Consider the following 12,033-nt stretch of genomic DNA (forward strand, 5'->3'; position numbering starts at 1 on the left):
CAAAACTTGAATTGGGCTCCACACTCAACTTTTGACTGACTTTGTGAGTAATGAATATCTGAGATCTCCTTGGTTGCTTAACTTGCTTTATTTTTATAAATATATTTGGTTCCTAAGACACGAGATACATGAATAATTAAGGCATCAAATTGAAAGGAAAATTGTCAAAAGCTTTAATTCAGATTTGATACCGGATGATTTTGTTGTTCTAAGACCACGTAGAATGCAATTTTAGGCCCTTTGTATTTTGTATTTTTCTTTACTTTTGTACTAGTGCTTACATGGTAATTGATATATCAATTTAACATATATTTATGAAGTTAGATAAATATGCTTTTTGTGATACATATATTGTGATATAATTCCTTCTTCTTTTTTTATTGTATTTACCATATTATAATAAAAATATAATATATAAAGAGAAAAAAAAAAAATTATCATTATATTTTATTGACGCCCCCGGTAAACTGAATTTTTGGATCCGCCACTGTACTTACCAATGCGACTAGATGGTTAGTGACAATTAGTGACGTCAATGTACAAGTTGTTGGTCACTTGATACAGCTGAAGTGTGACTTTGTTGTCAAGGACTTAGGCAAGCTTAATTATTTTTTGGGCATCAAAGTTCTTAATGTTTCTAGTGGGTTCATTTTATCACAGCAAAAATATATCTACAATATTCTCAAGAGAACAAACATGTTGTTTGCAAAACAATCACCTCACCTACATATGTCATCTGCACTTTCTCTCTCGCTATTACAAAAGTACAGTTGAGTTGGCGCTTTGCAATATCTTTCTATCACTTGCCTTGATGTTGCTTTTGTTGTGAAAAAAGATCTGCCAATTCTTGCACAGATCTACAACAATCTAGAGTTTTTAAGTCAAGTGCAGAGGTGGACTATTGAGTAGTACTGGCCAACACTACTGCAAAAATCACGTACGTGGCTTCCGTCTCTATTTCAAGAACTTGGTGCATGTTCCAAATAAATTTCCTCCAGTCTTGTACTGTGATAATATTAGAACTACCTGCTTGATTTTAAAATCTGGTATTTCATGCTAGCTCGCACAAAAAACAGAGAAATTTATTGCCATTTTGTTCAGTACAAAGCTGCTTCTAAATCTCTTCTAGTCTGGTTTCTCTCAAGTAATGATCAAATTGCAAACATTCTTTGTAAGTCACTCGTGTCAACAAGATTTACTCGACTAAATTGTTCAAAACCTCAACGTCCATGACCTACCGTGGGGTTTGTGGGGGCGTGTTAGATCAGAAGTTGATCAAGATAAGAAGATGCAGCCCTTCTAAGAAATATAAGACCCGATGAATATATCAAACACTCGTAGAATTATTATAGTTGAAATTGTAAATAATATTTTGATAAAGTTGTAAAGTATCATAAATGAAAGCAATATCTCCCTATGCAATTCACGGGAGTCAGCCAATATTCTCTCTAGCAATGTTTTACGTTCTATAAGAAAGACGTGTACACAACAATCGGACTTCGCACAATGTGAGTTCTATCGGACCACACAAGCGCTGCAGATACCCGTTTAGGTGATGGTAAAGCCTTCCCAGACACAATCACAACAAAAGACTTCTTCTCTTTCAACGACTTGAAGGAGAGAATACTAGGCTTCACACTAACATTCATTTGAGAATCTGTTATGACTTTTGATACAAAAGTAGAGTTTGCAAGGCCTACATTTGTTACTGTTCTTGGGAATTCAACTGTGAAGCTTTTCCCTGTTTCAACGCGAACTTGCATTGATGGGTAGTTGAGATCCTTTGGAGACCCTTTATTTTCACTTGGACAAGTTCCAAAGAAACTAAGTTGCATACTGCAGAGCATTTTTATGTAGTCGTCTTTAGACGTTTCATACACTAGACCAGGATCTATTGCTTTTACGGGATTGACATGGCCTGCCCCAAAAGCAAATTCTCCTTCTCTATATTCATCTTCGGCTTCTTTTGTGGCATTCATTGGCCAAGCTGCAAGAATAAGACAATATAATAGCTACTTAGAATCATAATGGATGTGTTTGTCAAAAGGCTTTGAAAAATAAAGTAGACGGGGTCGGCCGATATGTTTTTAGGCCTTAGGCGGAAAGTTTAAGTGGGGTCTTTTTCTTTATATTGCAAAATTAATTAAATAATATTTATTTTAATGTTAATTATATTTTTATTTAAAAATCATTCTTCTCACTTTATGAGTTTTATTTAAGAATATCTTTATCATTATTGGATTCCCTTATTTATTGATATCAATTTTTTAGGCCTTATTTATTTGAGAATGTTAGAGAATCAAATGATATTAATGCCTTTTTGAAATTAAGTAGGGGGCCTTAATTTAAGCATATATATTGACTCTGTTTAATTTTTTTTTATGGAAATTATTTTATTAGGATTCATTAATTGAGGGCCTTATTAAATCGAGGCCTTTATTAAATTACTTATTTACCATGATTTGAGGCCTTAATTAAAGAATATGGAGGGTAATAAGGGTTTTAAAATTTTTTTTATGGAATTATTTTGTAATTAATATTTTTTTAATTGGGGGCCCTAGGCGACTGTTTAACTCCCCTAGTGGTTGGGCCGGCCTTAAGACTAGAACTGTAACAAATTTGATTGATGTGAGAATTAAAGTAAGAATGTTTTGTATGAAAAAATAAATAAATAATTTGTTTTATAGTATTTTTTATTTAAATAGTAATAAAAGTGATTGATGTGATGTGAAAAATAAGAATATTGAGAACTTTTTTTTAGTCATTTCCCAGCCAATCTTACCAAAGAAAATGATACAGCGCATGCATGCTGTTAAATTACCAGTTATCCTAAAATTTCAAGGTGATAGGAAATGGTAAGTTTAATCACTTAATTATTAGTTTAACGTTATTCCTCATGTGTGGGCTCAAACTCCCTTTTAATAAGTGAGGTTCAACATGTGAAATATTTAATTTAAATAGGATGAATTAACGGAATCAAAGTTTGATTCAATGACCTTTAATTTTGATACCATGTTAAATCACCAGTTATCTCAAAAACTTAAACACATTACACACAAGAGCAAGCTTAAGGGAAGAATGTTTGTACCGGTGGTCATTAGTGCAGATTTGATGGCTGATGGAGACCAATCGGGGTGAAAGGTTTTCACGTAAGCAGCAGCGCCAGCTGCATGTGGGCAAGACATGGATGTCCCAGACATTATACTGTACTTGGCGGACCTCTTGTCCTTGGGGTTTCCAGAAGGAGGACTCACTGGGGAATATGATGCCAAAATTTCTATTCCCGGGGCCGTTATATCAGGCTGCAATATGTATCAAATTAAATAGATGTCAGCGTTAGAGATGTGATACATAAAAGAGAGAGAGAGAGAGAGATGGCTAGCCTTCAAAATGTCTGGTGCAACGAGATTTGGCCCACGTGAAGAGAAGGAAGCAACTACTGGAGCGGCTGAGTTTTTCATTACTTCACTTTTCAATATGTTTCCTTGCGGGTTTCTGAAAAACAAGAACTTGAGACATGAGGGCAGAAACTTATAGAATAGATTATCATCCAAACCAATTAGAAGTATGTATATGCCATTTAAATGTTCATACAAGGCCTAACATTCTTCGAAAATCCTATTAAAATCTACCTCTCATTCTTGTTATATATGTTTCTATGCCTATGCACATTTCAAAATCTCTAATGAAAATAAAAATGTTATTTAGTAAATTGTTATGACAAATACTACATATCACATCAGTATTCTATTATCTTGATGTTGAATTCTCAATCCATTATTGATTTATTTATTTTTAACAATTGCAGATTTAAGGGGCGGTTTGACAATGTCATGTCATTGATGTCAACATAGTATGATAGTGGTATATATCGTATACAGCATTACTAGACTGCTATACGATTAGAACGAAATGACAATGAAAATTAACTCTTGATTTTTTTTCAAAGACTCGTTTTACTGTTACGATATTTTAATTATATGACAGTTATATAACAATTTATTAAATAACAGCTTTAATTGTATGTCAGAGACAAATGAACACAAATTAGAGTATCCTTACTTGGTAGAATTCACGTAGGTCTTGACTACACCATATTTATGGGCCGTTAAGGTAGATGTAGGTAAGGGAAGTACATAATTGAAACCATGCATTTTTTCAATATTATCTAACGTGATTGATCCAACGGCGCCAGCTCTGAAAGCTTCTCCCCATCCGTTTGCCCAATCACACACCACAATCTTTCCTTTTACCAAGCTACTATTCAAACAGCCCGCGCTGCAAACCCTGATATTAATTAACACATGTAACGTTTTTAGTTTTCGGGTGTATTTGGCATTGCAATTTTATATATAAAAAAGTGTGATTTTAAATCAAATCATAAAAAATAAATTGTTTGAAATTGCATTTTAAAAAATTGTAATTTGAAAACGTAGTATATATTTGTTTTTGGTCAAGACATGTTTTTTTTTTTTAGAAAAATCCACTTTACCCTCTAAAGTTTTAGGGGTTTTTCAATTTGAATACCAAAGTTTAAAAATTGATAATGTACCCCCCTAATATTTCAAAAAATTTCAATTTAAACATTCTGTTACTAATTTCCGTCAAATTGGACGAAAATATATGAAATTACGTAATTACCCTCAGGCTTTTTTTAAAAAAAAAAAAAAAAATTCCGTCCAATTTAACGGAAATTAATAACGGAAGGTTTAAATTGAAATTTTTTGAAACATTAGGGGGTACATTGCCAATTTTTAAACTTTTGGGTTGAAATTAAAAAATTTCTGAAACTTCAGGGGGTAAAGTGGATTTCCCCCACCTTTTTTTTAAAATGCATAATTTTAAAGATTAAAGGGAAAAATCCACTTTACCCCCTGAAGTTTTAGGAGTTTTTCAATTTGAACCCCAAAGTTTAAAAATTGGCAATGTACCCCCCTAATGTTTAAAACATTTTCAATTTAAACCTTCCGTTACTAATTTCCGTCAAATTGGACGAAAATTTCTAAAATTACGTAATTATCCTCATGCTTTTTTTAAAAAAATTCCATTCAATTTAACGAAAATTAGTAACGGAAGGTTTAAATTGAAAATTTTTGAAACATTGGGGAGTACATTGCCAATTTTTAAACTTTGAGGTTCAAATTGAAAAACTCTTAAAATTTGAGGGAGGTAAAGTGGATTTTCCCCAAGATTAAACTATAATTTTATAGGCTAAACTATAATTTTGTCAAACGCTTAACATCATTTACCGAGCTAAAGTAGGATTAGCGCAAGAAGTAGTGGAAGCATCTTTTCCATGTATCATAGGGAATTTTTTTCCTTTTCTCTGTGTAAAAGAACTTATTCCATTTCCCTAATAATGGAACAGGTAAAATTAGATGACACAAAAAAAGGAATCTACAATGCACATATATATAGAATATGTAGGTAATTAGATGATACTTACAATGAGTGTCTTTCCATTCCCAAGAACAACCTTATCAATGATCTTACGATCTATGCTGCTGGCCGCTGTAGACAGCAACCACGGGGCAACACTGCCGACCGTTGATGAACTGGGGCCATTATTTCCGGCAGCCTGAACGGTGAGTATACCTTTCTCCATCGCATGAAAAGAACCAATAGCAATAGAATCATTTTCAAATGCTTTTGAGTCTCCACCGACTGAAATGGTGATGAGATCAACCCCATCTGCAATAGCATCGTCAAAAGCAGCAAGGATGTCTTGGTCTCGACACCCATATTCACTACAAGCTTTGTATGCCGCAATCCTTGCTGACGGAACACCTCCTCTTGCCTTGCCCTCCGCCAAACCGAAAAAACTTGCACCTTCGTTAAAATATTAAATTCATTTATTTTTATCAGCTTAAAGTTTTAAAAGAAGTGATGATTTCATATTATATCAAAGTCAACGGTTATAAGTTCGAAGTCGGTCTTTAAAAGTGACGTGTATATAAGTAACTTTTATAGGGATTTGATATTATAACATAATTATTAAATGATAAGAAGACTACACAAAAGTCCAAAGTCTATTACAATTTACACTTCCATTTCATCTGTTTCAACTGTTACCAAAGTCTATTTCACTTCACGTTCTAACAGTTACAGAAAACGAATAGTCTCAATTAATGTGGTTTTATTTAATTGTTATTTAATATACATGTAAAAATGTCTCTACTTAAATGAATCGAAAAGTTTCTAATGTATGAAGTGTAAGAGACAATTATAATTACAGTTTGTTTGAGTTCTATTATTTAACACAAACCAACTTTTTGTGTCATTCAATAAGAGATAGATACATCAACATGTATCCCTAAATGACATTAAGATGAAAACACTAAATTTTAATCTATTTTCTTCAACAAACAAGCTATGGACATTCCCCGTTCAATCAAAAAACAAAATTATTTCTCATATGCTAAAGGAATTATATCATTTTTAAAGGAAAATTCTTCCAACTCAATTTGTAAAAAAATTATGTCCTAAATTAAATAATTGAATTTATATATTTCTATCGACTTAAACTTTTCAAACAAATGATAGTTTAACGCACCTGATACTTTGATACCAGCTGCTGTTGAGGCAGTGTGGGTACCATGACCTTCAATGTCCCTTGCAGAAGTACCATTATAAACTCGGGCTCCAATGAGCTTACTGCAAAATGTCAATGTAGCCAAAACCTTTTACAGCAGAATGATTTGTTTTAATAAAAATGCAGAATTTAGCTCGATCAGGGAAAGAAGAAATTACTTGTTGCAGGTAAAGTCGGAACCACCAGCACAAGTACCCTTCCATTTCGCAGGAGGTGGACCATATCCTGAATCTCTAAAGCTATCTGATTCAGGCCAGATTCCGCTGTCAATAACGCCTACTATTACATCACTCTCAACTGTCGGATTTCGTTTCACAGTTTCAGTTAAACCCATAAAATCCCACGATCTTGTCGTTTGAAGTTGAAGAGTTCTGCTTGGAAAAACAGAGACCACTTCCTTCCTGCCTACACATCATTAATGTCATTATGGCTGTGTTCGCAAAAGACTTGAAAAATGAATTAGGATTTCTCTCCATTTTTTTAAACTAGAGAATATTCAGTTAATTATAGTGGAGGGATATTTTTATTCCTTCAAAATTGAAAAACAAAAATATCCTTCCACTATAATTAACTAGATATTCTCTGATTCATTTGAACTATAAAGGATCTGAACCGAAATTGTAGGAGATTTAATTGATTTGAGAAAAAATAAATAAATAAATATTTGAATTGATTTTGAGAGGAATAGTAGAATCCCTTATTTTTTTGAGTAAGTTTCCAAACATATCCCATAAGAGCATTCACATTCGTCCCAATAAATTTTAATTAAAGAGTCAATTTTTTTTTATATATATTTTAACCAAAAAATAAAAATCAAAAAACACTTACTCGCAATGATTTGATGCTCTTCATCACTCAGCCTGGCTGCAAATGCATTGAAACTTCTAGTGTAGCTTTTAACATGAGAGCCAGTGGCAGAACTGAGAGGACAAATGGCAAAACAGTAATTAAAAACCTTCTTTTCTTAATTTTTAGGATTAAGTCTACTTAACCCTCTCAAACTATCACCTCAATAACAATCTACCCCACAAACTATCAATTGCGACAATATACCTCCCAAACTACCAAGACAATGACAATGTACCCCCAATTTTTTAAAAATGACAAAATTACCCTTACCAAAATAAAAACAAAAATACTAAAATTTAATTTTTTTTCAAATTTTTAATGGCATTTTTGTCTCATTGAAAATTTTATAGGGATAATTTCGTCATTTTCCTAGCATTATGGGGTACATTGTTATTGTTTTGATAATTTGAATGGTAAATTGTCGTAATTGATAGTTTGGGGGGTAGATTGACATTCGAGTGATAATTTGAAGGGGTTAAGTGTTCTTTACTCTAATTTCTATCTTATTTTAAGTTGTCTTTTTTTTGTGTGCTTTTTTTGTGAGTTATTTTAGGTTGTCTTCAATAAAAAGGAGACAAGTAGACCAGAAGTACTATAACTGTTAAAAGCTGAGGGTTCTTCATTTTATGTACCTTTCTCCTAGAACTTGTTGAAGAACGCTAAGATGGAGAGACGCGGTTGAGTATTCACCCTCTAGCAATGAGCCCATGTACACAATGTAGACATCTTTGCCTTCATCTGAAGCACCACAACAAAAGACATGGACAGCAGCCACAATGAGAAACACCAAGATGCGGCAATATTGGGAAATATAGCTATACACAGCAGCCATGGTAAACATATGGCATGTGAAAATGAAGAGGCTTTAACTACTATATATATTATAATACCAATCGCCATCCTGCCGGCTGTTTGTACATTCTCTTCTTTTTCTTTTTCTTTTTTGAGAAACGTAGATTCATTTTTATTGGCAAAGGAGTTTTTTCGGAAATGAATTGGGCTCATTAATTTGGCCATGTATTGAAGGACAATTTTTTGCTTTTTAGGGTATGTTATTTACAAATTTTCTCAAAACGTGCAATTTATAGAAATCTAATCTAATCTAATCTAATCCAATATATATATATATAAGCCGAGTTTTAGCTTAAAGAGTGCGTAGAATTGCGACATGTGCCCCCAACCGGTCCTATTAGAAAGTACTTAGAATTACGACACGTGATGTTTTTGATGTTAGCCTTTTAGTGAGACAATTAAAACATAAGAGTTTTATTTGTAATGAATTGAATTATCTAAACGAAGAAAACAAAAGGTTTTCAAATTCTATATTTTCATCTTTTCTTCCTTTATGTTTATATCTCAATATGAGACAGTTAAAACGTATAGGTTTTATTTGTAATATATTTAATTGTCTTAATGAAAAAAAAAACAAAAGGTTTACAAATTCTCTTGCCTAGAATTGCGACACGTGGCGTTTTAGTTGTTAGCCTTTTAGTGAGACAATTGAAACATAAGGGTTTTATTTGTAATGCATTGAATTGTGTTAATGAAGAAAACAAAAGGTTTACAAATTCTCTCTCTCTCTCTCTCTCTTTCTTTCTTTATTTTTCTTTTTATCTTCTCTTGCTTTGCCTTAAAGAAGAAAACAAAAGGTTTACAATTCTCTCTCTCTCTCACTCTTTCTTTATTTCTTTTTCTTTTTATCTTCTCCTGCTTTCTCTTTATATCTCAATGTGAGATAATTAAAACATGGGAGTTTTATTTGGAATGCATTTAATTGATATCTTAATGGAGAAAACAAAATGTTCCTAAATTCTCTATTTCTCTCTGTTTATTTTTTTCTTTTCTTCTCTTGCTTTCTATTTATATCTCAATCTTCCTTTGTAAATTTCACACTCAATTCAAGAAAAAGATGAGAGGGAGGGAGAGTGAGAATTTCCAATAGTTGTTTCCAAATGAAAAATTATACTACGGTTATTTTATTTCTTTTCTTTTTTTGCTAGAACATTTATTTTCCATTATATTAGTATTGTCATTTTATATGTTTATTTTCGGTGCTTATGTTCTTCCATTTTTGTTTTTGTCCCCTATATTTTTTCTATTTATATCAATCAATTTCGGAAAAAGACGAGAGAGAGAGAGAGAGAGGGAGAGAATTTCTCTTTTTTTTTTCTCAATAAAAAATTATACTACAGTTATTTTCTTTCTTTATTTTTTTTTTCTGTAACAATTCTTTTCAATTTTCCAATCGTTGTTTCTCAATGAAAAATTATACTACAATTTTTTTTTTTTTTTTGATAGAATAGTTACTTTCAATTATATTAATATTTTTTGTATTTTTCTTTTCTTTTCTTTTTTTATCTTTATTTCCGGTGCTTATGTTCTTCCATTTTTTGTTTTTGACCCTTATTTTTTTCTTTCTAATTTATATATTATTTTTTTATTCAAATGATTACTTTTCTTTTGTAAATTTAACATTGAATTCAGGAAATATTAATAGTGAGAGTTTCTTTTCGTAGAAACTCAATTTTTCCAATATATTTCACTCTCAATTTTCCAATTGTAGATTTTTTTTTTTTTTAATTTTTTTTTTTTTTTTTGTCTTTGTTTTCCTATGTCTTAAAATTAGTTTCTTTTATTTTTATATATGAAGGAAGGTTGAAAAAAAAAAATATTTATTTTTCATTATATTAGTATTGTCATTTTATATATTTTTTTTATCTTTATTTTCATGCTTATGTTCTTCGATTTTTTTTTTTTGACCCTTATTTTTTTTTTTCTAATTTATATATTATTTTTTATTCAAATGATTACTTTTCTTTTGTAAATTTTACATTGAATTCAGAAATAATAGTGAGAGAGTTTCTTTTCGTAGAAACTCAATTTTGTCAATATATTTCATACTCAATTTTCCGATCATAGATTTTTTTTGTCTTTGTTTTCCTATGTCTTAAAATTAGTTTCATTTACCTTTTATATAAGTGAAGGATTGTTGAAAAAAAAAAAAAAAATCTATTTGACAAAACCTTTTATAATATTTGTGGATTTCATTGGAACTGGGAAAAATATAGAAAAAAAAAAAAAAAAAAAAAAAAAAGAGGTTCTTTTTCATTTATTAGTATTTTTCATTTGTTTACATTTTTTTTTTCCTTAATTTCTATTCTAATTTATATATATATATAAAAGTCGAGTTTTGACGTAGAGAGTGCTTAGAATTGCAACATGTGTATATATATATATATATTTGTCTTAACTCCATCTCTCACGTCTCTAGCTCTCTCTACCTCTATCTCCACTTAAATGTTTTAAATCTCTCTCTCTCCGATAATTTATGTTTCAACTGTTTTTTTTTTTTTTTTCTCTCCCATAACCCAACGCATGTCTCTCTTTCACCCCGTCTCTCTCTCTCCTATAATTTTATGTTTGAACCTTTTCTTTTCTCTCTCTAAACTAATTCTATGGTTTAAGTGTCTTAACTATTTCTCACTCTCCCATAATTTTATGGTTGAAGGGGTATTATTTGTAATGCATTGAATTGTCTTAATGAATAAAACAAAAGGTTTTCAAATTTTCTATCTCTCTTTATTTAATTTTCATTTTATCTTCTCTTGCTTTCTGTTTATATCTCAATGTTTGACAATTAAAATGTATGAGTTTTATTTATAATATATTTAATTGTCTTAATGAAGAAAACAAAAGGTTCTCAAACTTTCTCTTTCTTTTTTTATTTTTCTTTTTATCTTCTCTTGCTTTCTCTTTATATCTCAATGTGAGATAATTAAAACGTAGGGGTTTGATTTGGAATGCATTTAATTGATGTCTTAATATAGAAAACAAAAAGTTCTCAAATTTTCTCTTTCTTTTTTTATTTTTCTTTTTATCTTCTCTTGCTTTCTCTTTATATCTCAATGTGAGATAATTAAAACGTAGGGGTTTGATTTGGAATGCATTTAATTGATGTCTTAATATAGAAAACAAAAAGTTCTCAAATTCTCTCTTTCTCTCTTTGTTTATTTATTTTTTCTCTTCTCTTGCTTTCACACTCAATTCAGGAAAAGATGAGAGAGAGAGAGAGAGAGAGAGAGAGAAAGTTTCCAATTATTGTTTCTCAATGAAAAATTATATTACAGTTCTTTTCTTTCTTTATTTTCCTATAACTCTTCTTTTCAATTTTCCAATCGTTGTTTCTCACTGAAAAATTATTCTAATGTGTGTTTTTTTTTTTTTTTTCTAGAATAGTTATTTTCAATTATATTAGTTATTTTCGTTTCTGTTTATCTTTATTTCCGGTGCCTATGTTCTTCCATTTTTGTTTTTGTTCCTTTTTTTCTAATTTATATATTATTTTTAATGAATAAAACAAAAGGTTTTCAAATTCTCTATTTCTCTCTCTTTATTTAATTTTCTTTTTTATCTTCTCTTGCTTTCTGTTTATATCTCAATGTGAGACAATTAAAACGTATGAGTTTTATTTGTAATATATTTAATTGTCTTAATGAATAAAACAAAAGGTTTACAAATTCTCTTTCTCTCTCCCCCTCTCTCTCTCTCTCTCTTTCTTTATTTTTCTTTTTATCTTCTCTTGCTTTCTCTTT

General features: G+C 30.6%; 1 protein-coding gene across 1 annotated transcript; it reads right to left on the reverse strand.

Annotated features, from left to right (window-relative positions):
• Positions 1–1,466: 1,466 nt before the first annotated feature.
• Positions 1,467–8,282, reverse strand: LOC132187806 (subtilisin-like protease SBT4.13). Its single transcript, XM_059602245.2, has 10 exons — positions 8,074–8,282; positions 7,421–7,512; positions 6,751–6,997; positions 6,554–6,654; positions 5,447–5,829; positions 5,250–5,353; positions 4,063–4,287; positions 3,384–3,495; positions 3,089–3,302; positions 1,467–1,987 (listed from the first exon to the last, which is right to left on the reverse strand). The coding sequence occupies exons 1-10, from the start codon at positions 8,280–8,282 to the stop codon at positions 1,467–1,469; spliced, it is 2,208 nt and encodes a 735-aa protein (XP_059458228.2).
• Between the last annotated feature and the right edge of the window lie 3,751 nt (positions 8,283–12,033).

Source organism: Corylus avellana, chromosome 6, assembly GCF_965113065.1.
Source record: "Corylus avellana chromosome 6, dhCorAvel1.hap1.2, whole genome shotgun sequence".
NCBI lineage: Eukaryota > Viridiplantae > Streptophyta > Magnoliopsida > Fagales > Betulaceae > Corylus > Corylus avellana.

Coding starts and splice junctions, on each gene's coding strand:
- LOC132187806 (XM_059602245.2), bottom strand. CDS start 8,282: ATGTTTACCATGGCTGCTGTGTATAGCTATATTTCCCAATATTGCCGC. Junction 5,830..6,553: donor AGCTGGTATCAAAGTATCAG/GTGCGTTAAACT, acceptor ATTTTAACGAAG/GTGCAAGTTTTTTCGGTTTG. Junction 4,288..5,249: donor GCTAATCCTACTTTAGCTCG/GTAAATGATGTT, acceptor AATTAATATCAG/GGTTTGCAGCGCGGGCTGTT.